The sequence below is a fragment of the Mastigoproctus giganteus genome, chromosome 6, assembly GCF_048544385.1.
Source record: "Mastigoproctus giganteus isolate SK-2022 chromosome 6, ASM4854438v1, whole genome shotgun sequence".
In the NCBI taxonomy this organism is placed as follows: domain Eukaryota; kingdom Metazoa; phylum Arthropoda; class Arachnida; order Uropygi; family Thelyphonidae; genus Mastigoproctus; species Mastigoproctus giganteus.
Genome location: NC_143580.1, coordinates 157,294,680 through 157,320,345, shown reverse-complemented (window position 1 = coordinate 157,320,345; position 25,666 = coordinate 157,294,680). Strand labels below are relative to the sequence as shown.

At 37.6% G+C, this 25,666-nt stretch overlaps 1 protein-coding gene across 1 annotated transcript in view; it reads left to right on the top strand.

Annotated features, from left to right (window-relative positions):
- Positions 1-2,509: 2,509 nt before the first annotated feature.
- Positions 2,510-25,666, top strand: part of Rab3-GAP (Rab3 GTPase activating protein) — a 606,356-nt gene continuing 583,199 nt past the window's right edge. The window contains exon 1 of the mRNA XM_090376553.1: positions 2,510-2,804. Coding sequence (XP_090232679.1) covers positions 2,720-2,804 — 85 coding nt within the window. The 5' untranslated portion in view covers positions 2,510-2,719. The remainder of the gene's footprint in view (positions 2,805-25,666) is intronic.

The window sequence follows — 25,666 nt, the reverse complement described above, 5'->3', positions numbered from 1 at the left end:
CCGGGGTGGATGGGATCTATCCAGTTATATTAAAGGAGGCAGCAAAGGAAGTAAGCAAACCCTTAGCCATAATTATGAGAGCTTCCCTGGACTCAGGGGAGGTACCCATAGACTGGAAATGTGCAAATGTGACCCCAATTCACAAAGGAGGATCAAAGGCTGACACAAGTAATTATAGACCTGTGAGCTTAACTTCTGTTCCAGGAAAATTAATGGAGGCACTGGTTAAAGAAGCACTGCAGGATCATTTAGACAAGACTTCAGTTATAGCTCAGACACAGCATGGTTTTGTTAAGGGGAAGTCTTGCCTGACCAACTTGATTGGATACTATGATGCAGTCACAAAAGAACTGGATGCAGGGAATAACTTTGATATTATATACTTGGATCTTAGAAAGGCTTTTGATACTGTTGCACATGGAAGACTGCTACACAAATTGGAGCAGTGTGACATTGGAGGCAAATTGCTGCTATGGATAAAGGGGTGGTTGAGGGGGAGAAGACAGAGAGTGGTAATCAATGGACACTACTCATCGTGGACTGATGTTATTAGTGGAGTCCCTCAGGGCTCAGTGTTGGGTCCCTTATTGTTTTCTGTATTTATAAATGATATTGATGATGGTATATCGGGCTTAATGTCCAAGTTTGCAGACGATACAAAGGTTGGCAGGGTTGTCAAGGACACTACTGACACTATGCTGCTGCAACAGGATCTGGAAAGGTTGAGCAGATGGGCTGAGAGGTGGCAAATGAAGTTTAACATTGACAAATGTAAAGTACTACACATGGGAAACAGCAACCCCAGAGCAACGTATCAACTCTGTGGTACTACACTGACAGTGGTAGAGAATGAAAGTGACTTGGGGGTGGTTGTGCAGGCAGATATGAAGTTCTCTGAGCAGTGCAGACGGGCTGCAAGAGTAGCTCATGGAGTATTGTCAATGATATACAGGAATTTTTCCACCAGGGATAAGGAGGTGATTATTCCATTGTATAAGGCGATGGTCAGGCCACACCTAGAGTACTGTGTACAGGTCTGGAGGCCTCATTTCAAGAAGGATGTAGAGCTGCTGGAACGAGTACAGAGAAGGGCAACAAGATTAGTGAATGGAACAAAGGGGTGCTCTTACGAAGAAAGGCTTAAGTTTTGCAAATTACAGTGTCTGGAGACTAGGCACCAGCGAGGTGATCTGATAGAGGTGTATAAAGCCTTGAATGGTTTAAGCATGCTCAATGCTGATGGGATTCTTCCTCTAGCTCAGAAAAATCACCTGAGAGGGCATAAATTCAAATTGAGGAAAGACAGATGTAGGATAAACGTGCGGAAATTTGCCTTTAGCCAGCGGGTGGTTGGTTGGTGGAACAGACTTCCATCCCTTGTGGTGGAGGTTGATAGCCTAAATAAGTTTAAGGCTCAGCTGGACAGGTATTTTGAACGAACAGAGGGGTGAAGTGGAAGTGGTTTTTTTTTTTTTTTTTTTGGCTGATGCTGCATAAGCTTGCTTTCTTGCATCAAATGCCTCTACTAATGCTAATGCTAATGCTAATATTTCCTCGTATAATGTCATTTGCGTGTATATTGCGATTTACCATTTGCTGGACAAAAAAACAGAGTTTCCAGGAGGAAAATCATGTTGCCCTCGTCTGATCTCAACTAACTACCTAGCCACGTTGTGAAAAATCCCATTAAAATTCCTCATGTCATTGACAGGATTCGATCAGAGGTGTTTGACACCTGGTGTGTGGAGGACGGTGAGTATAGTAATTTAACCCCAGGGGCTCACATCTGGTGAGTATGGGTTCGGCACACCCAGGGTCCTGAGCTGGATATCATAATATTTCTCTTTCCTCGTGATTCCGGGTAGTAATAGTAGTAGTAGTAGTGGCATTGATGCAAGAAAGCAAATGTATGAGCTTATGCAGCATCAGCCAAAAAAAAAAAAAAAAGAAATCACACCATTACCTCCAAATGCCTGTCCAGTTCCTCCTTAAATTTATTCAACCTATCAACCTCCACAACGACAGATGGAAGTTTGTTCCAGCAATTAACCACCCGCTGGCTAAAGGCAAATTTCCGCACATCTATTCTACATCTGTCCTTTCTTAATTTGAATTTATGCCCCCTTAGGTTCGTAATCTGAACAAGTGGAAGGATCCCATCAGAATTCAGCGTGCTGAACCCATTCAAGGGTAATTCAGCATAAGCCTCAGGTTTCCTTGCACCATAAGGCTAATAATAATAATAATAATTGTAGTAACTATGAGGGCTGTCTATTAGTCTTAAAATTATTTTGAACATTTCCATTCGTTTGAATGCACTTTTTACAATTTGAAATTTTTAAGCTAGATGTCGTTTCTAGCATCAACGTTATGGTCTGATAAGTTGATGTTATGAAATCATAAGTGTCTGTCATATGTGTTTGTAACGTGTTGTTCTTTAAAGGGTGGTCAACGGTTTCTGCTTTTAATTTAACACAGAATTGCTTATGAAGATGATAGACTTGGAATTTATGATGAAAATTACAGTCTGATTTTATAAGTTGCCTTAACCATATAGACTCGTATTGAAACAATTTCCCTTTGCCCATTATTAGTGGTTTTAAGTATTCACACGATAGGATGAATTAATTTGTAAATTTTCATCAAGTAGATCTACGAGTTATTTAATATAGCTAATTAGAGAAAATTTCCGCATCGTGTTGTGTTAGTGTTAAGAAATATGACGTGCAGACTTTCTAAGTTTTCTGTGATTGCTGATTTGAAGTCTGTTAAAAATGCGTTGGCATTGACAGAAGAGATTACTGGTAAGTTAACTACATTAGTTTAACTAAATGCATGAGAGCATAATCTCTCCAGCTCTTAATTACTGCCAAGTATGTACATTGAATTTCTCGTATAGTATAGTTATTGACAAACTATTTCTGCCCATTTTCCACGCTGGACGCCTCTCTCAGTATTGCCCACCCTCTAGCAAATGCAGCATACGTGGCCAAATATTTTACTTGTAATTTAACCACAATTATTATTATTATTAGTTATATGGTGCAGCATAAGCCTGAGGCTTATGCTGCACTAGCCAAAAAAAAAAAAAAATTCTGAATTACCCCGAGAGAGAGAGAGAGAGTGAGTGAGTGTGTGTGTGTGTGTGTGTCAGAAGTAGAAGGGAATCACCAAGAAAGAGAAGAATGATGATATCCAGCTCAGGACCCTGGGTGTGCCAAGCCCATACTCACCAGATGTTGGGGGTTATATCGATAAAACGATGCATTTAACTTTTCCATAGTTAAGTGCATTATGGCCTCGTTGCCCTTCCCCAATAAACAACAACCAGCTCTTAACGCCCAAAAGTAAGGGATAATTTATTCTGATTGTTTATTAATAACAATACTCTGCATTTTGAAAAAAAAATCACTGATGTTTTCTCAGAAAAGGGCGTTTCTGAATTATTTTCTGATGCTGATTTCAAAAATGACTTCTTTGTTTCGGTTTAGTCGCACTTGCCCTAATTCATATGCCCTAATCTCAGAAGCACTAATGGTCACGATATAATTGCACATGCCCTAATGAATGTTTGCCATAATTGACTTGCCCTAATCACATCCCAAAGTGGTGGAACAAATGGAGAAAACCTTTACATAGCCAGAAGCAACAGTTACTACAGTTTATAGGGGAATATTAAACAAAGCGCTAGATTCTGAAGATATAGAAGTTGCTTCTGCTATGCCCATTTATGAGAACGTATGATCAATGCTTCATAGAACTTCTGCTAAATTTTGTCCTTGTCTTCTTTAGCAGAACTGATCATTCCGGATGAATACAAGAAGTTGGAAGATGAAGAATTTTTGCTATTTGAAGATGGTGAGGAAGAAAAGATTTTTGGTTTTGGAATTTTGCAATAACTTCAGATTCTCTGCCAAAAACCAGGAAATGCTATTTATGTGGATGGAACATTTAAAGTTGTTCCTAGATTATTTTGTCTAATATACTCTTCATGCCATGCATAGAGGCCAAATATTTCCATTTCTTTATATTCTTCTTCCAGATAAGTCAAAATCAACTTACAATCGCATGTTCCAACAGAAAGCATTGCAAATCGGGACATTTCAACCAAGAAAATTCCAAGTTGATTACAAAAGTGCAATTATCAGATCCATAGAAGCATTTTCTAATGTTGATGATATTAAGGGCTGTTTATTTCATTTTAGTCAAGCAATTTGGCAAAAAGTACAATATATAGGATTACAAAGGAGATATGAGGGTGACATGAGTAATTACAGACCAGATAGTTTAACTTCTGTTCCAGGGAAAATAATTGGAATCACTTGTTAAAGATGCATTATAGGATCATCTAGACAAGACTTCAGTAATAATTCAGACACAGCATGGGTTTATTAAGGGAAAGTCTTGTCTGACAAATTTGATTGGATACTATAATGTGGTTACAAAGGAACTAGATGCAAAAAATAATTTTGATATCATATACTTGGATTTCAGGAAAGGTTTTGACACTGTTGTGCATGGAAGATTAATGTACAAATTGGAGCAGTGTGGTATTAAGGGTAAGTTGCTACAATGAATAAAAGGGTGGTTGAGTGGGAGAAGACAGAGTGGTAATCAATGGATACTCTCTTTGTGGACTAATGTCATTAGTGGAGTCCACCAGGGTGTGGTGTCGGGCCAACTGTTGTTTTTTATATTTATCAATGATATTGATGAAGGTATATCAGGCTTAATGTCGAAGTTTGCAGATGATACAAAAGTTGGCGGGGTTGTTAATGACAGTAATGGTAGTGTGCTACTGCTACAGGATCAGGAAAATTTGGGTAGATGGGCTGAGAAGTGGCAACTGAAGTTTAACATTGACAAATGCAAAGTACTGCCTATGGGTAGAAGTAACCCCAGAAATGCACCAACTGTGTGGTACTACACTTAGGGTGGTAGAAAATGAGAGAGATCTGGTAGTGATTGTGCAGTCAGATGTGAAGTTTTCTGAGCAATGCAGGCAGGCTGCCAGAGCAGATCATGGAGTATTGTCAATGATATACAGGAATTTTTCTGATAGGGAAAAGGAAGTGATTATCCTTTTGTATAAGGCAATGGTCAGGCTATGTCTTGAGTACTGCGTACAGGTCTGGAGGCCTCATTTTAGGAAGAATGTAGAGTTCTTGAGCATGTACAGAGAAGGGCAACAAGATTGGTGAGGGGAATGAAGGGATCCTCTTATCAAGAAAGGCTTAAGTTTTGTAAATTGCAGCGGCTGGATACTAGGCACTAGGGCTTACAATTCCGTTCAAAATCTTAATACTGGTATTAAGGTATTTTTAATTTATGAAACCAGGATACTAGTATTAATACCGATATTCCAAAAACAAATGTTTTTCTCAATAAATTTTGATGACAATTAGGTGCAATAAAGTAAGGAAAAAAACAAGTACTGTAGTTACTTGAATTCATGTTTTAAATAAACTTTTATTGCAATAATAAATATTCTGAAAAAATTCATTAAAATACAGTTATTTTAAAAACCAAAAAATACATATTATTACTGCAAAGTTTAGTTATGTTTAAGCATCCACACCACCTGTCTGAATAAAGTGAGTTCTTAAGAAACATAAGCAATCAATAGTATGATCATTTAAAATGGATCTAATTTTGGTACATACAGTATTTGATTAGTGGCAGAAAATGCCCTTTCGGATTATATTCTGGTACTATTGTACTGAGATAATCGTAGATGATCTCAGTTCATATTTTCTAGGCATTGAACTTATTTAACAAAATTAGTTAAAAGTATTTCATTAATTTCCGACTCAAGTTTATCTTTTAAAATCTGATTGGAGTTGGGCAATTTCTTATTTTGGAAAGAATTTGCGGAACACTGATGTTCTGTTCCATGTTGGTCTTCCATGGTTGAATTATGTTTATCATTTTCCGAAGGAGAAAGACCTTTTATTGATTGAAGTATAATTTTCACTATAGTATCTTTACTGAGTCTGGGAGAGAGCAAAGAGTGCAGTTAAGGAATTATTCACATATATAAATGCAAAGAACAGAAGGACAAATCAGATTGGACCCTTATGTAATGGACGTGGGATAGTATTAGATAACATAGCTGAAGTTTCAGATGAACTCAACAGTTACTTTACATTGATATTTATATAAAAAAAACCCTTTGTGTCAATGAGATGTTATGGAAGTGAAGTTGAAAAAATGTAATTAATGATGTTGAAATTTCAAATGATTATTTAATGAGAACTTTCACACTTATAGGCGAGTAAGGCCCCTGTGGTTGATGGCATATACTCTATAATCATAAAGGAGGTGGCAAGTGAGTGCATTGAACCATTAAGGCTAGTTATGAGAGCATCACTGGACAGGAGAGATTTTGTTGGATTGGTGTAAATTGGAACAAAGCCGGTTCTGGGAGTGTAATGGGAAATTACCGGCTGGCCAGTGTAACTTCAGTAGTAGGGTAAATCATGGAGGCAATGATCAAGGGTGATTTAGATGGAAATGGAATTCTGTAGGATACACAGCATGGTTTTTTGTAAAGGGAAAAATCGTGTTTAACAAATCTGGTTTGCCATTTTGACAGGTCACTTGTGAGCTGGATTTAGGGAATAATTTCGACATTGTTTATTTGGATTTCAGCAAAGCATTTGACTCAGTCCCACATGAGCGGTTAATTTATAAGTTGGAGCAGGATGGAATCATAGGGAAAATCCTTAGATGGATAGCACAATGGCTTGAGGGCACCAGGCAGAGGGTTGTGATAAATGGTTATTCCTCAGATTGGGTTAATGTAAGAAGTGGGTTCCTCAAGGATCAGTATTGGGACCATTGTTTTTTATTATCTTAAATGACATCTATGATGGGATGGAGGGTGTGAGGTCTAAACTTGCAGATGATGTAAAGATCAGTAGAGTAGTTAATGATTGCCACTAAGCAGAGCTTCTTCAGATTGACCTAGATAGACTTCCGGGATGGTCAGTAAAGTGGCAGCTATGCTTTAATTCAGCAAAATGCAAGGTCTTACACCTGGGGAACAGCAACCCCAAAATAACTTATACACTTGGTGGAGTTGAACTAAAGTCAGTAGTGGAGGAACGGAACTTGGGAGTTACGATACGGTCAGAGAGGAAGTTGTCAGAGAATTGTGGACAGGTTGCAACGTTGCATGGTGTCCTATCGATTATTTATCGAACATTTGCTAGTAGAGATAACGACATCATAATCACATAAAGGTGATTTTATAACCTTTATGTGATAATATTATAAACAATTATTTTTTTTTTAAATTAGTACCGAAAAACCGGTATTTTTTTGTATCAATTTTGGTATTTCGATACTGGGATCCTGGAAAAGAATTACCAGGATCCCGCTATTGTAAGCCATACTAGGCACCTGCGAGGTGATCTGATTGAGGTGTATAAGGCCTTGACTGGATTGAGCACACTGAATTCTGATGGGATTCTTCCACTTGTTGAGATTATGAACCTGAGGGGCATAAATTCAAATTGAGGAAAGGCAGTTGTAGAATAGATGTGTGGAAATTTGCATTTAGCCAGCGGGTGGTTAATTTCTGGAACAAACGTTCATTGTGTCGTTGTGGAAGTTGATAGCCTAAATAAATTCAAGGATGGACTGGACAAACTTTTAGAGGGAATGGAGCCGACCGGGCTAGCCAGGTGGGTAAAGTGCCTGCCTAGCAACCCAAAGGTCGCAGGTTCGAATCCCGCCTCGGGCTTGGATCACAGTAAAATGCAAAAACTTTGGGAGGTGCCTTATGGCCACAGAAGCTGATGCACCAACAACTAACCAAAAAAAAGAGAAGAGGGAATGGATGTCTGAAATTTTTTTTTTTTTTTTTTAAATTTTCTCTTTTTTTTTTTTTTTTTTTTTTTTTTTTTGGCTGATGTTAATATGCTCATGTGCCTGCTTTTTTGAATCATATGCCTTAATTACTACTACTACTACAATTAGCATACATCGAGGAACAAATTGTCAGAAAGTTAGTTAAGTCAATGGTGGGATTAGCATTTGTTTCTTTAGTTGAACTATAGGAAGCTTGGGAAGAAATCATTTGAGAACATTCACTGCCAGAACAGCCTTCATATGAAAAGTGTGAAGAGCTTATAAAATACTTCACAAAATTTGATTGGACCCACTGTCCACTTTCCGCCATCATTGTGGAATCGTGCTAATTTTGGTTCTCAAACAATAAATCGTGTGTAAGGATGGCATTATGCCTTAAATAAATCTGTGAGGCACCATCATGTTAATATATGGAAGATGATGAACCATTTAAAAAAAACAAGCTAACTTTAAGAGAATACTAGTAACTTTAGGAAATATTCTTAGTAAAAAATGTACCTCGAGACCCATGCTGCTGTATCCCAACTTCTTGAAATTTGCCAATATTTTCAACTATATTCTTTAGTCTGGTTTGTTCCCTAAGAAGTTCTCAACAACAGACTGAAGCTAATCCATTCCTATTTTTTCTTTTTTATTCATAGTTCCCTCAAAATCCCTTATCAGTTTGCGAATTTGAGGTCCAACAAAAATAATTTGTTTTAGCTTCTCTTGGGTGATTGATGGGAATTTAATACAAAGTTAGTTGAAGCAGGGAAGTAAAGCCTTCACAAACTGTTTCATCAAACCTAGTTTGATGTGGAAAGATGGAAGGAGGACAGTTTTGGGGTCTACCAGTGATTTAAGAAATATGTTCTTTTATCCAGTCAACAAATTGCCCCTCTTTAGTGCTTACTCCTTGCCTGACTGACTTACTCTTTTTGCTTGACACACAAAAAAGCAAGGCATTTTTGTGTATTCAGATTACCATCCAAATAACATGCCTATCACTTTAAAGTCAGCACAGAACCAACCAACCACATTCTTCATACTTAATGTTTGTCAACAACTTCAAGTTCTCATGTTTCTTTCAAATGCACTGAGTGAGCTACTGGAATTGACTCATATTTATTTCCATTGTGGAGCAACTAATCTTTGTCACCTATTTGATGAGACATAAAAATCTACACTGTGTAGGATTGTAACAGATTCCTAAATAATTGTGGACCAACTCACCTTTGTGACTCCTCTTTGATGAGACAATAAAAAGTCCACACTGTGTAGGATTGTAACTAATTCCTAAATAATTCATTAAATCATTTATATTACTGCAAAAAAACCATAGAATGGGCCTCAGAAAAGTAGGGGACTAGTTCTTGTTCTCTGTCTGTACCGTGAGCAAAATTTCCCATGTGCTAGAAGATTTTTTTGACTTAAGTCTGAAACCAAGGAGTTCTGTGGATTCCTGTGGTAAATTTAAATCTCTACCAGATCATTGTTGAGTTCATGCTGTGAAAACAGTTGAGGGTTGGACTGGACGTCTCCAGGCATGTAGACTTCGGTTTCATTTTCAGAAGCTTCATTTTCAGCAATGTTCGTTGCCACATTCATTCTCCAACATAAGTGGAGGGAATAGAATCGACAGGTTATCTCCATGTGGGACTGGTCCAATCACAACTAAGCAACAGTCATCACAGTGGTTTGTATACTCCTACCAAATCATGGGAAAATGGCGTAGCTTTCTTTTTACTATTTTTCTATAATCTCAATGCTTCAACACAGGTTTGGAAAATTTTATGTGGAGCCTATTATTTATTTTGGTCACCAAGTTTCACTCCAAAATAAGCTCAATGCACATTTTTTTACAAATTCTGTAATATCCTGTCTTTGCTTAAGGATTACATAATTTCCACAAATATAACAAAATAAATTTGGATTGTTCCAACACTTGCGTGAAGACATTTTACTGACTTTTCAACACAAGTTTGATACAATAACCTCAAAAATAAACTGAGGTCACACTGATAAACACTACTGCATTGAACTCTCAAGGTCAAGATACAAATGACTGAAGGCAGTGTTGCCAGTGTGTGAGGTTACAAATTCCCATAATTTACTCCTAACTTAATGAATTCAATAATACAGCTCATGACATCAATTTAAGTGATTTGCAAAAAAAATACTGCATGATAGAAAAACTGAATAACATTTCTGAAATCAGTAATAAACTGAGTTAAAAATAGCTATTAGTTTACAAACATCCAAAACCATGCAGAGTAATGTAATCATTTGGCAAAGAGAATTTCCTTATATCCAGTGTTTTCTTGATACTGCGCTGATCAGTTGGAGGAAAAAAAAAAAAAAAAATCAAACATTGTACATGTTTGGTCCTCTAGTTTCATGAAAAAAAAAAAAAAAATGTATGGCCGAAGTGGAATCAAAAATTACAAAAACTGAAGATTTATTAAATAGTTGGTGTAATGAAGAAAGCATAAATAAAACTTAGATTTTTGCAGTATTGTTCCTAACACCTATACTCCATAAAAAGTACAAAAAAATGTTGTTTATGCTTACTATCAGCGAGCAGTATATTCATTCTAGGATATGCTACACAGAAATAGGTTTTACATTTGTACTACTAAAGTGCATTAAAGTAACGACAGTCTTCAAAGAACATCATTCACACAGTTATTGCTACCTATATTTAACACAGTTATTGCTACCTATATTTAAGAAAGTGTATCCAATGTGCCTTAATTTTCAGAATGTTGAGGGGAAACTCCTTTAATGTTGCTCCTCAACATTATAAAAATTCTTAAATAATGGTTGAATAGTAAGTCTGAAATTCATAGCTAAAAGCAAACACTTTTGGGCTGAGCAGTAAGTCAGAACAAATCCCAAAATTTTATCAAAGGTTTGAGGGTACATAAATTAACCTCATTAACCTTTGCAGCAGTGCTTGGTTTTTAATTATACACTTGCTACAGTTTCATTTGTTCTGTGCTCATGTTGAGGTTACTTTATGTACATAAAGTAGCCTCAACATTAGCAAACAACAAATGAAACAACAAATACACTTGCTACAGTTTCATTTGTTCTGTGCTCATGTTGAGGTTACTTTATGTACATAAAGTAGCCTCAACATTAGCAAACAACAACAAATGAAACTGTAGCAAGTGTATAATTAAAAACCAAGCGTTGCTGCAAATAACTCAAGAGCAGTTATGTTGATATCAAACATTTGTCAGTTTCATATGTCTTCTTTTACAGCACTCATGCATTCACTCACTCACTGAAGAATGATTGCTGATATACTTTACAGCACATTATAATGTACAGCAGGGGTGGCCAATGAGTCGATCGCGGATTTAATTTCACTCGATCAAGAAGAATTTTAAATATAGTCATCCTTCGATTTGTGAATCTTGTGCAGCATAATTTTTGAGATGGTAGATCGTGCCACATTTTGAAGGAAAAAAGTAGATCACATCACAAATTAAGTAGGCCATACCTGATGTACAGCATATGTGCAGTCAGTCATAAAGCATTTGGGCAGCCAAAGTGATGTGCTGTTACACTTCTATGCATGTCACATCGCTAAGGTACTGCTCTATGCTTATACACATCAGAGACAATGAACATTTCGAAAATTAAATTCAACAAATTGCAACAAATAATTTTTACATCTGGTTTATCTTTTATAAACTGCATTAAAGTCCTGGTATATATGGAGGCAAGAAGGGTAAGAAAGTACAGGATTACCAACAAAATCCTGTGTAAATGAGTCATGAACAAAGAAAAATCTGACAGATCCAGCTTAGCCACCTGCAATGCTAATTTAAGAATTTAAGTGCATGTGTTCTAGTTTGTACCATCTGTGAAAGACAAAAGATAACAGCATTAGCATTAGTAGAGGCACATGATGCAAGAAAGCAAGCTCATACAGCATCAGCCAAAAAAAAAAAAAAACTCTTCCCATTTCACTGATCCATTCATTCCAAATGTTTGTCTAGTTCTGCCTTGAATTTATTTAAACTATCAACTCCCACAACAACAGATGGAAGTTTGTTCCAGCAATACAATCAACTACTTGCTGGCTAAAGGCAAACTTCCACACATCTATTCTACAACTGTCTTTCCTCAGTTTGAATCTATGCCCAATCAGGTTTGTAATCTGAGCAAGAGGAAGAATCCCATCAGCATTGAGCCTGCTCAATCCATATAAGGCCTTATACACCTCAGTCAGATTGTCTCGCAGGTGCTTAGTCTAAAGAAGCTATAATTTGCAGAATATAAGCCTTTCTTCATAAGAGCACACCTTTGTTCCCTTCTCTGTACTTGTTCTAGCAACTCTACATCCTTCCTAAAATAAGGCTTCCAGACCTGTACACAGTACTCAAAGTGTGGCCTGGCCATTGCCTAATGCAAGGCGATAATCACCTCCTTATCCCTGCTCACAAAATTATTATATATCATTGACAAGACCCTCATGATGTACTCTAGCCGCCTGTCTGCACTGCTCAGAAAGTGCATTGCTCACTTCACAATTACCCTCAAGTCTCTTTCATTCACCACTATCCTGAGTGTAACACCAGCCAGTTAGTACATTTCTCTGGGGTTACTCCTATCCATATGCAGTACTTTGCATTTGTGGATGTTAAACTTCAGTTGTCACTTCTCAGACCATCTACCCAACTTTTCCGGACCCCCAGAGGCTCACATCTGGTGAGTATGGGCTTGGCACACCCAGGGTCCTGAGCTGGATATCATCATTCTTCTATTTCTTGGTGATTCCTTTCTACTTCTCTCTCTCTCTCTCTCTCTCTCTCTCTCTCTCTCTCTCTCTCTCTCTCTCTCTCTCTCTCTCTCTCTCTCTCTCTCTGAGTAATAGGGAATTTTTTTTTTTTTTTTTTTTTTTGGCTGGTGTAGCATAAGCCTCAGGCTTCCTTGCACCATATGGCTGATAATAATAATAATAGATCCTGTTGCTGCAGCATACTGTCATTACTGTTATTAACAGCCCTGCCAACCTTCGTATTATCTGCAAACTTTGACATTAAGCTTGATATACCTCTATCAATATCATTGATAAATATACAAAACAATAATGGGTCCAACACCGAAACCTGAGGGACACCACTAATAACATTAGTCCACGTAGAGCAGCATCCATTGATTACCACTCTATCTTCTCCCACTCAACCATCCTTTTATCCATTGTAGCAACTTTCCTTTCATGCCATATTGCTCCAATTTGTATAGTAGTCTTCCATGTGCTACAGTATGGGAATACTAAAATCCAAGTATGTGATATCAAAATTATATTTTGCATTCAGTTCCTTTGTGACCACATCATAGTATCCAATCAAATTGGTCAGCAAAGCATCCCCTTGACAATCCCATGCTGTGTCTGAATTGTTACTGCTGTCATGTCTAGATGATCCTGCAGTGCTTCTTTAACCAGCAACTCCATTATTTTCCCTGGAAGGCAAACTAACAGGTTTGTAATTACTCTTGTCACCTTTTGATCCCCTTTTGTGAATTGGAGATACATTTGCACATCTCCAGTCTGTGAGGATCCCCCCCCCCCCCGAGTCAAGGATGCTTTCATAATTATGACTAAAGTTTTGCTTATTTTCTTTGCTGCCTCCTTTAATATAACTGGATAGATCTCATCCACCCCAGGTGCCTTTATTATGTTTAACTTCAACAGTTTCTCCTCAACTTTGCTCTCAGTTATTATAAAATAATTTAACTCCCTGTTAGAATTTGATAAACATCCGGACCTCTCCTCCTTGTGTGAGGAACTAAAATACTCATTTAGTTCGGCAGCTATCTGAGAATGATCATCTACAGTCAAACCATTGATATCAGGTGGACCAATCTGATTCATCCTCTTCCTTTTAGAGTTTATATAAGTAAAGAAGTCTTTGCTGTTTTTCTTTGCACCATTTGCTAAAGCTTTTTCATAATCTGCCTTCGCTTGCCTAACCTCCTTTGTGACTTGATTACAGACTAGCTTGTATCTACAATAGGCTTCTGTATTGCCTGGCAATTTATGTGCATCCCATGCATTTTTCTTCTCTGCCATTAGTCTCATTAGTTCATCTGACATCCATTTGGGCCTAAACTTAGAGCAGTATTTTTTAGTTGGAACAAAAAGCCTAGTAGCTTCCAAAATTACTTCCTTGAATGCTTCCCATTTAGAATTTGCTGTTGGTAACATCATCATCAGTTGGTTGAACCAAATAGAACCTAAAAAATGTCTGAGACCACTGTAGTAGCCTTTACTAAAGCAAAAACCTTTCCCTTTACCCCTGATTCTAGTTACATCTTTTAGTAAATCCCATATCAGTGCACTGATCACTTCCACCTAGTGGTTCCTTTATCTGTAAATTCTTAATGCATGAATAATGACTCCTCTCTAACATGCTGCTGTAGAAAACAATCATCCAGTAAATCTACAAAAGCCTTGCTAATGTGCGAGTGACCAATCCACGAGTTCCAGTGTGTATCAAAAGTTAAAATCCTGCATAATTTACTGGCCCACTATTTCTCTGTATAATTGTTTGTTGTACTCATCAGAGTCATTAGGCCTATAACAAACTCCTACCCTCATTTTTGCTTTCCCAGTGCTTATGTCACACCAAACTGACTCAACATTGCACTGTTCATCTTTGAAGTGGGTGCACTTCCTTAGATTTTGTGTTTCTTAACTAACAGCATAACTCTTCTTATCCTGTCTATCCTTTTTGTACAAATTGTACTTCCCAAATTCCAATTCTGCATCGCTTATATTTGAGTGGCACCGTCTCTGATATCCCAACAATATCCACCTTGGATGTCTTAACCATCACTTCAAATTTATCAAATTTATTTACTGTACTCCTAGCATTGCTGTAAATGCAAGTATACATGGACTTGTTCTTACTCTTAGTTACTCTAACAATGCCATGTATTTATTTGTTTTATGACTCCCAGCAATTCCGGAAATCTCCAGTAACTGGCTTTCCTGTCTGCTGCTCATTCCAGTAGAAGCAGTGCAAGAATCATTTCCGCCTCTGCCTGCGGCTACTGTTAGTCTGTGAATCCCCCCAAGCTAGCAGTTTTCCGACCCAACTAACATTGCCTCGATAGCATCAGCAAATAGTCTTGCACCCTTTCTATTTAAGTGTATCCCATCCCTGTAGAAGCAGTCTCTCCTGTTTACAAGCACAGACCACGCTGAGAAAAATTCTACCCCATGAGCCCTGCAAAATCTCTCCTGGGCCGAATTTATTGACAAGGTTCTCATCATATATTCTTTCTCCTATCGTTTTTTGGCAGGATTGCAGACACTTTCAAATTTAACCCTAACTCATAACTTTTTTTCAACTTAGATCTATACTTGCTTAGTAAATCTGCAGATCCCTTACACTTAATGTCAGTAGTGCCAACATGTACAACAATATTCACCTTTTGTGCCCTTAAAAGATATCTGCCCTACAATGTCATCAACTTTTTCCCTTGGCAGACATACCCTGGTCCTATTCCATCTATCCTTTTTGCACAATATATTTCCCGTGTCCCTGAAAATTGAGTCACCAACAATAACTAGCTCCTGGACCAGCGCATTCTGTCCCGAATGTTGCAGCTGTATTTCCTGGTGCATAAGAGTGAGCTCTGGTGTTGAGTTGGGCAGCTTTGAACTTGATGGGCCCCCATTTTAATTTTTTTGAGGGCATCCATCTGACTCTTCAAACTCTCATAGACACCCATCAGAATGCTGAGTTGGTGCTTAATATTTTCACATTCTCTGCACCTAGCACACACGACATCCTCCATAGCTAGATCACAAGGATTAGTCATCATGCCTTGAGATTTGAAAAACTGACTTCTGTCTTTCTAGTCTATCATTGCTGCCTTGCTTCCTTTGTATCATAATTACTCTTTTTGTTCGTCACTGCATCTTTAACATCAGGCATGCAGCATGTATACAGTTGAGTTGTATGCTATAGAGTTAGCCTTGGACTGTATTGAAACTCACAACTGGTGCAGCAAAAGCCATGGGCTTCCTTGCACCATATGGCTGATGATGGTGATACTAGAAGTACTTGCTTCTTGTTTTAAAGTTCCTTTTTTCAACCACAAATCCATTGTCGTTTATTTTAATAATATTTCAAAATACTGATAATTATCAAAAAACATTTTTACAAGGAAGTGAGTTTAATTATTATATTTGTTCGCTTTGCCGTCTCTTCCAACCCCATGTACTCCAGACTAGAGAAGCAAAGCAACGGGCACAATGTGGCAGGAATGCTTTGACTCGGGGAAGAACCGAGAGGGGTGATTCTCCAAATGCATCACAGCCTAAAAAACTGTGCAACGTGTGAAATGTTTGTGGAACTTTCTTGAACAGGACGTGATCTAGGAAGATGTCTTTGTGCATGCTAAGTGCAGCGAATGTCAACAAATTATATACCAACTGAGTGTTCTGATGGGCACATATGAGAGTTTGAGGAGTTGAGTAAATGCCCTTGAAGGTATTAAAATGGGGACCCATTAAGCTCTCAGCTGCCCAACTCAACGACAGAGCTCACTCTTGTGCATCAGGCAACACAGTGGCAATCTCCAAGGCAGAATGCGTTTGTCCCACAGGAGTTAGTTATTGTCAGTGATCCTATTGTCAAGGAGACGGGTAATATACTGTGTAAAAAGGATAGGTGGAATAGGACCAGGGGAATGTCTACCATGGGCAAAAGTTGATGATGTAGAACAGATATCACCTTTTAAGGGCACAAAGGGTGATATTATTGTACACGTTGGCACTAATGACATTAAAAGTAGGAGATCTGCTGATTTTCTTAGCAAATACAGGTCAATGCTGAAAAACGTCGTGAGTTAGGGTTAAATTTGAAAGTGTCTGCAATTCTGCTCAAACACAATAGGTGGGAGTACATGATGAGAGCCTTGTCAATTATTTTGGTCCTGGAGGGATTGTGCAAGGCTCCTGGGGTAGAATTCTGTGCTTGTTAACAGGAGAGGCTGCTTCTACAGGGATGGGATACACTTAAATAGAAAGGGTGTAAGAATATTTGCTTATGCTATCAGAGCAGTTTAGGTGGGTTGGAAAACTGCTAGGGGGGGATTCATAGACTAAAAGATTAGCAGTAGCCTATGGCTACTGCTAATCTATTAGTCTGTGAGGTGAAATTGTTTTTTGCTCTGCTTCTATTAGAATGGGGGGGGGGAGTGGTGCTGGGGTTTTCAGGGAATGTTGGGGTAATCACAGAACAAATAAATACATGGGCTCTGTTAGGGTAACTAAGATTCAGAATAGGTACACGTATACTTGCATGTACACCAATGCTAGGAGTATAGTAATAAATTTTATGAACTTGAAGCATTGGTCAAGACATCAAAGGCAGATGTTGGAATATTAGAGATGTGGTGTCAGACAGATATAAGCAGTGCAGAATTGGAATTTTGGGAGTACAATGTGTAAAGGTAGGATAGGAAGGGTGGCAGGGTTATGCTCTTAGTTAAGAAACAAAATCTAAGGAAGTGCATCCAGTTGACATGGGTGGACAGTGCAATGTTGAGTCAGTGTGGTGTGATGTAAGCACTGGGAAAGCAAATTTGATAGTAGGAGTATGTTGTAGGTGTAATGACTCTGATGAGTATAACGAACAGCTGTACAGAGAAATAGAGTGGGCCAGTAAATCAGATTGTCTAATAATGGGTGATTTTAACTTCCCAGATATTGACTGGAATTTGTGGGTTGGTCACTTGTATACCAGCAAGACTTTTGTGGATTTATTGGATGATTGTTTTCTACAGCAACACATTAGAGAGGCAACCAGAGAGAGTAATACTCTTGATCTGGTTATCAGATTATTCATGCATTAAGAATTTGCAGATAAAGGAACCACAAGGTGACAGTGATCTCAGTGGGATCACTCTCACATTGTGGGATTTACTTTACGACGTAACTACCATCAGGGGTAAAGGGGAGGGTTTTACTTTCGTAGAGGTGACAACAGTGGTCTCAGACAGTTTTTAAATTCTGTACAGCGGGACCAACTGATGATGTTACCAACAGCAAATTCTAAATGGGAAGCAGTCAAAAAACTTATCGTGGAAGCTACTAGGATTTTCATACAGATTCAGAAATACTGTTCAAGGTTTAGGCCTAAATGGATTTCAGATGAATTAATAAGACTTGTGGCAAACAAGAAAAATGCATGTAATGCATATAAATTGTCAGACGACACAGAAGTAGACATGGTAGACAAGCTAGTGTGTAATCAAGTCACAAAGGAGTTAGGCAAGTGAAGGCAGATTATAAGAAATCTTTGGCAAAGGATGCTAATAAAAACAGCAAGAACTCCTTTAGTTTTATAAACTCTAGAAGGAAGGGGAAGAATCAGATTGGTACCCTTGATATCGATGGTTTGAGTGTTGATGATCCTGCTCAGATAGCTGATAATCTGAATGAGTATTTTGCATCTACATTCACACATTACGAGTTAAGGCAGCAGGAAGCCAGACTGTAAACTTTATCAAACTGTAATATGGTGCTTAATGATTTTTTAATAACTGAGAGCAAAGTGGAGGAGAAATTGTTGAAATTAAACGTAAGAAAGGTACCTGGGGTGGATGGGATCTGTCCAGTTTTATTAAAGGAGATGGCAAAGGTAGTAAGCAAACCCTTAGCTATAATTATGAGAGCATCTTTAGACTCAGGGGAAGTCCCAAGGACTGAAAATGTGCAAATGTACTGCCAATTCACAAAGTGAGATCTAAGTGTGACACGAGTAATTACAGACCAGTTAGTTTAACTTCTGTTCCAGGGAAAATAATTGGAGTCACTTGTTAAAGAAGCACTGCAGGGATCATCTAGACAAGACTTCAGTTATAGCTTGGACACAGCATGGGTTTGTTAAGGGAAAGTCTTGTGTGACAAATTTTATTGGATACTATGATATGGTTATAAAGGAACTGGATGCAAAAAATAATTTTTATTTCATATACTTGGTTTTCAGGAAAGCTTTTGACACTGTTGCGCATGGAAGACTACTGTAAAAAACTATAGTATGTAAAACTGTAAATATTGCAGTGGTATTAAGGGCAAGTTGCTACATTGGATAAAAGGGCGGTTGAGTGGGAGAAGGCAGATGGTGGTAATCAATGGATGCTGCTCTACGTGCATGAATGTAATTAGTGGAGTCCCCCAGGGTTCGATGTTGGGCCCACTGTTGTTTTGTTTATTTATCAATGGTATTGATGAAGGTATATCAGGCTTAATGTTGAGGTTTGCAGATGATACAGAAGTTGGCAGGGTTGTTAATGACAGTAATGACAGTGTGCTACTGCAACAGGATCTAGAAAAGTTGGGCAGATGGGCTGAGAAGTGGCAACTGAAATTTAATGTACCAACTGTGTGGTACTACACTTAGGGTGGTAGATAATGAAAAAGATCTGGAGGTAATTGTGCAGTCAGATAAGAAATTTTCGGAGCAGTGCAGACAGGCCTGAGCAGTGATATACAGGAATTTTTTAGTAGGCAAATGGAGGTGATTATTCCTTTGTATCAGGCAACGGTCACGCCACTCCTTGGGTACTGCACACGGGTCTGGAAGCCTCATTTTAGGAAGGATGTAGAGTTGCTTGAGCGAGTACAGAGAAGGGCAACAAGATTGCTGAGAGCAATAGAAGGGTGGTCTTACAAAGAAAGACTTAAATTCTGAAAATTGCAGCATCTGGGCACAAGGCACCTGCAGGGTGATCAGATTGAGAAGTGGCAACTGAAGTTTAACGTTGACAAATGTTAAATTTCAGTAGCCACTTTGAGGTCTATAAAACCTTGAATGGGTTGTGCAGGCTCAATTCTGATGGGATCTTCTTCTTGCTTAGTTTTCGAACCTGAGGGGGCATAAATTCAAATTGAGGAAAGACAGTTACAGTATAGATGTGTGGCAATTTGCCTATAGCCAGCGGGTTGTTGATTGCTGGAACAAATTTCCATCTGTCGTAGTAGTAGTAGTAGTGGCATGTGATGCAAGAAAGCATGTGTATGAGCTTATGCATCATCAGCCAAAAAAAAAAAAAAAATCACACCATTCCCTCCAAATGCCTGTCCAATTCCTCCTTAAATTTATTCAACCTATCAACTTCCACGACTACAGATGAAAGTTTGTTCCGGCAATTAACCACCCGCTGGCTAAAGGCAAATTTCTGCACATCTATTCTACATCTGTCTTTTCTTAATTTGAATTTATGCCCCCTTAGGTTGGTAATCTGAACAAGTGGAAGGATCCCATCAGAATTCAGCGTGCTCAACCCATTCAAGGCCTTATACACCTCAATCAGATCACCGCGCAGGTGCCTAGTCTCCAGCCACTGCAATTTGCAGAATTTAAGCCTCTCTTGGCGAGAGGATCCATTCATTCCCCTCACCAGTCTTGTTGCCCTTCTCTGTACACGCTCAAGTAAATCTACGTCCTTCCTAAAATGAGGCCTCCAGACCTGTACGCAGTACTCGAGGCGTGGCCTGACCATTGCCTTGTAGAGAGGGACAATCACCTCCTTCTCCCTGCTAGCAAAATTCCTATATATCATTGACAAAACCCTATGACCTGCCCTGGCAGCCTGTCTGCATTGCTCAGAAAACTTCATATCTGACTGCACAATTACTCACAGGTCTTTTTCATTTTCTACCACCTTAAGTGTAGTACCACACAGTTGGTACGTTTCTCTGGGGTTACTTCTACCCATATGCAGTACTTTGCATTTGTCAAGGTTAAATTTCAGTTGCCACTTCTTAGCCCATCTGCACAAATTTTCTAGATCCTGTTGCAGTAGCATACTGCCATTACTGTCATTAACAATCCTGCCAACCTTTGTATCATCTGCAAACTTTGACATTAAGCCTGATATACTTTCATCAGTATTATTGATAAATATGCAAAACAACAGTGGACCCAACACTAAACCCCGTGGGACTCCACTAATAACATTAGTCCACGAAGAGCAGCATCCATTGATTAACACCCTCTGTCTTCTCGCACTTAACCATCCTTTTATCCATTGTAGTAACTTACCCTTAATACCAGTCATTGTGGAAGTTGATAGCTTAAATAAATTCAAGGGGAACTGGACAAACATTTATATGGAATGGATATGTGAAATTGTTTTTTTTTTGCTAATGCTACATTGATTGTTGTTATTTGGTTTTTAGGAGCATTAGCAACTAAGGCCATATTGCTCCGGGGATATGTGGTGGTCATTCCCTGACCTTTCCGCATCCTCCGTATTTGGTAGTCATGGGCTCGAACCGCTAATGCTACATAACCTTGCTTTCTTGCATCATATGCCTCTACTAATGCTAATGTCATTTGGAGTCATTGTATCAAGTTAGAATCTCACGAATCATCCAGAATTTGGGTCCCATCTTCTGTAATTTTGTGGTTTGCAGGTTTGGTTGCATTTCTCGTTTTTGAATGTAAATAATTTAGTACAATATTTATTACATAAATGAGAGCTTACATAAGCTCAATTTTTCCTACATTCTATTAATATTTTAGAAATAAACAAGGAGTTACCTTTTATTCGGTCAGTAGAATTTCTTCTTTACCAATTCTTATGGGAATAAATTTTGGAATGATAGGTTAAAACCAGATTACATAATTTAAAACAATTTAAAACTAATGATGTGTTCCCCACTATTGACACACGGGCAGTCCAGTACTCCGGATTACAGTGGTGAACTCCAACCCGACCCCAGAAACATCAAAACCCCCATGTAACCTTTAGTGAAGATACAAGGACTAATAGATTAACAGTAGCCACTGGCAGAGGTGAAAGTGATTCTTGCACTGCTTCTATTGGAATGAGCAGCAGCCTGGAAAACAAGATGCAGGATATTTCAGAGACTGCTGGGAGTCATTGCGGTACAAGTAAACATTTTGTCGTTAATGTGAATTTGAAATACCCAAGAAATACTATTAAAATGAGATAAAAGTATGACAAAATAATGAATTTAAAATGCACCAAAAATTCCTCCCTTAAGCAGACTAAAACTTTTTGACAAGTGTCATGTTCACAGGGTGGCATGAAACTAACGAACCATGTGTGTTCAGAATCTTATAAATAGGAGATTAGTCTTTGGTAAGCATCGTTCAAATGACTACGAATCAGATAAAAGAAATGGACGTCGAATGTTAATGGAGTTTTTGTGATTTCATTTCTAAAGTTTTGGCAATCAATAATTTAGTATAATTATGTTGAATATTTAAAATTTTGGCTTCATTAAACAGGAATGTGTAGTTTTCATTTATCACATGGAATGCTAGTTCTGATGCTTTCGCAAGTGATGCACAGACTGATGCTTCATGTTGCTTAACCCTCGAGTTTAAAATACATCTGGTAGATCCAATGTAAGAAGTAGTACTTGTTAACATGAGTTAATAACAGGAGATACACTTAAATAGAAAGGGTGCAAGAATATTTGCTGATGCTATCGATACAGTGTTAGGTGGGTCGGAAAACTGCTAGCTTGGCGGGGGAGATACAAGGACTAATAGATTGCCAGTAGCCACTGGCAGAGGTGAAAGTGATTCTTGCACTGCTTCTATTGGAATGAGCAGCAGCCTGGAAAACAAGATGCAGGATATTTCAGAGACTGCTGGAAGTCATTGCGGTACAAGTAAACACATGGGTTGTGTTAGGGTAGCTAAGAATAGGAACTGGTGCATGTATACTTGCGTGTACACTAGGGCTTGCATAAAACCGAGAAATTTCAAAACCGAGTTTAACCGAAGTTTACTCTTAAAACCGGTTTTAAAACCGATTTTCTCAGACTTAGAGAAAATAATTAAAAGCTTATAACACAGGTATTTATTTTATCTTGGGTAGATTGTACAAATCGTAATCAAATATTTTAAACAAAATCTATCACCTCTTATAGTAAAAAAAATAAAAAAATTAAAATGCTCCAAAAAAGTAACCAGCTTGTGATTATACAAAATTACAAATTGTATTCAAATCCTTTGAATAAAAACTATCTTCTCGTATAGTAAACAAAAAAAAATAATAAGCCCAATAATAATGATAAATAAATAAAAATCATTAATGTGAAAAAAAAACAGCTTGGGGAAATTACTTTACTATTTATTGCTCAGCTTTTTTCTGAAAATGATCCTTTAAAAATCACAGTATATTAAGCATTTTTCCTGATAGACTTGACCTTATTTTTGTGTTAAAGAGACCAGTGATCGAAAACACTCCCTCAGATTGGACACTTGTTGGTTTAATGGTCAGCAGTACTCTATAAACTTACTCCAGCTTTTCACTTCTACTACTAGTTGCCTCCAAAATTTTAAATTCTTTGCTGATTTCCAATTCACTCGGATATTTTGAAGGCTCTTAAGTTAATCTCTTTATTACACTATCATACTCTCGCATGAGTGCATCTTCAACATCGGAACTAGACGAGTCTTTGTTTTCTTCTAAAAGAACAGTTCGTTTATTTTCAGTTTCTTCATTCAACGCTAAGGCTCCTTCGGAATGTTTTGCAAATAATCTCTGATAAATCTCTTCAGCATGCTTTTTAAAAACCTGCTTACTTGGAAAATCAAAAGTTCTTGAACCTGAATCTTCTTTCCAAAACTTTTTGGGGTTGTGTAGATAGCTCAGCAAAGCCACAGTTGGGCAATTTCGTCTTGCATTGTAACGCTGCAAAAGGCTTTGGTGAAACTTTAAAGCAAATGGGTTTTCTGCTGTATCAAGCTTAGCAAGCAGAAATTCTATTGAAGACTCTGCTTTAAGTAAGTCTGTATCTTCTGAGGTTATAGCCTTCAGAATCATTTCAACTGGTCGCAAAGTTTCACATAGCAATTCAAGTGGTTTCCAGTCATCGTCAGACACAGCTTCAGTTGACAGTGCTGCACATAGAGCATTTGGAATGCAATTTTTCAGTTTCAAAAATGTCTCAATCATATAGAATGTGCTATCCCACCTAGTCTTGCAATCTAATATAAGTTTATATTCTTTCCCATTAAATTTTGCTTTAACAAAATTTTGTAATATGTCATTTTTGGTAGGCGATTTTCAAAAAAGCTTGCAAATTTTTCTGACTTTGTTAATAGTTTGTGCAAATTGGCCATTGGATTGAAGAAATAAATGAACTCATCGGTAAAGTCGGTTTGATAAAACGTGCCTTGCTGTCTTTCTTCAACTTCTTCATCATCACTACTTTCTCATTATTTTCATTTTCTTCATTGTCTTTGGGAGACTCAGAGACTGTGGCACCATAATTGATTGCTTTTTCATAAAGTACCTCTATAACTGACAGATGTATACAATGGGCTATACATCGTTGATGATTAGGCGTAATTTGCTTGCCAAACTTTAAGTTTAAGTTAGGCTTAAGTTTTGCAAATTACAGTGTCTGGAGACTAGGCATCAGCGAGGTAATCTGATAGAGGTGTACAAAGCTTTGAATGGTTTGAGCATGCTCAATGCTGATGGGATACTGCCTCTTGCTCAGAATAATCACCTGAGAGGGCATAAATTCAAATTGAGGAAAGACAGATGTGCAGAAATTTGCCTTTAGCCAGCGGTTAGTTGGTTGGTGGAACAGACTTCCATCCCTTGTTGTGGAAGTTGATAGCTTAAATAAATTTAAGGCTCAGCTGGACAGGTATTTTGAACGAACGGAGGGGTGAAGTGGAAGGTTTTTTTTTTTTTTTTTTTTTTTTTTTGGCTGATGCTGCATAAGCTTGCTTTCTTGCATCATATGCCTCTATTAATGCTAATGCTAATCATTGCTGCTCCATCTCGGTGTGGTGCATGCAACAATATCCTCATCCAAGTTCAAACCAAATTCCTTCAAGTGTCCATTCACAATTTGTTCAGTTCTTCTGCTATCTGTTAATCTCAATAAGACTAATGACCAATCATTGTCTTTTGAATGCACATTTATATTCATATACCTTTTTATTTTGTATAGACATATATTCGTCTAGAGTCAATAAATACCGTGCACCCAAAACCAATGAATTTTTGAAATTCTGAATGAGTTCTTCTTTCTTAGTTTTATAATAATTCAGAACTATATTTTTAATTCCATTCACTGAGGCTAGTGGTAATTGATCGTATTTATTTCTCTGAAGGTGAAGGCTTGATTGTATAAACTCACTCTTGGCAATTGAATTAAAAGAAAATCGATCCAAAGCAGCTAATTTTGAAATCTCTTCATCCATAGATTTTTTAACGATAAAGTTTTCTAATGTTCTTACCATTTTTACGGGAGGTTCACTGTCATCTTGTTTAATGTCAATCTGATGCATTTTCTTTAAATGCAACATCAAAGATAATGAAGATCCTCCAGATGACTTCATTATCTTCTGACATTTCGAACATTGTGCTTCATCTTTGCTTTTTCGAGCAAAATAATTCCATACGTTTGATTTCATTTTAGACATATTAAGAGTAATAAATATTAATTATTAGGAATTTATATCACCGACAATTTTAAATAAAAAATATTGAAGGTAACAAAGGCACAATACTATGCGTCACTCCCGCAAGCACTGAATGAAGAGTCTAAACGAGGCAAGTTTCAAAATTTTCACGAAAGAAATTTTTTATTTATTTACTTGCAATTTTTTCCCCAATTAAATCTATTGTATTTTAAAAATTACATAAAAGCTAAATTTGGTGAAGCTGCTTTTTGGAGAATATTTATTTGATCGCAAATTTAATATGAATAAAGAAGCAAAAAACTTTCTACGATTGAAATTTGATGCAATATTCAGCTAATCTGTTTATAGTG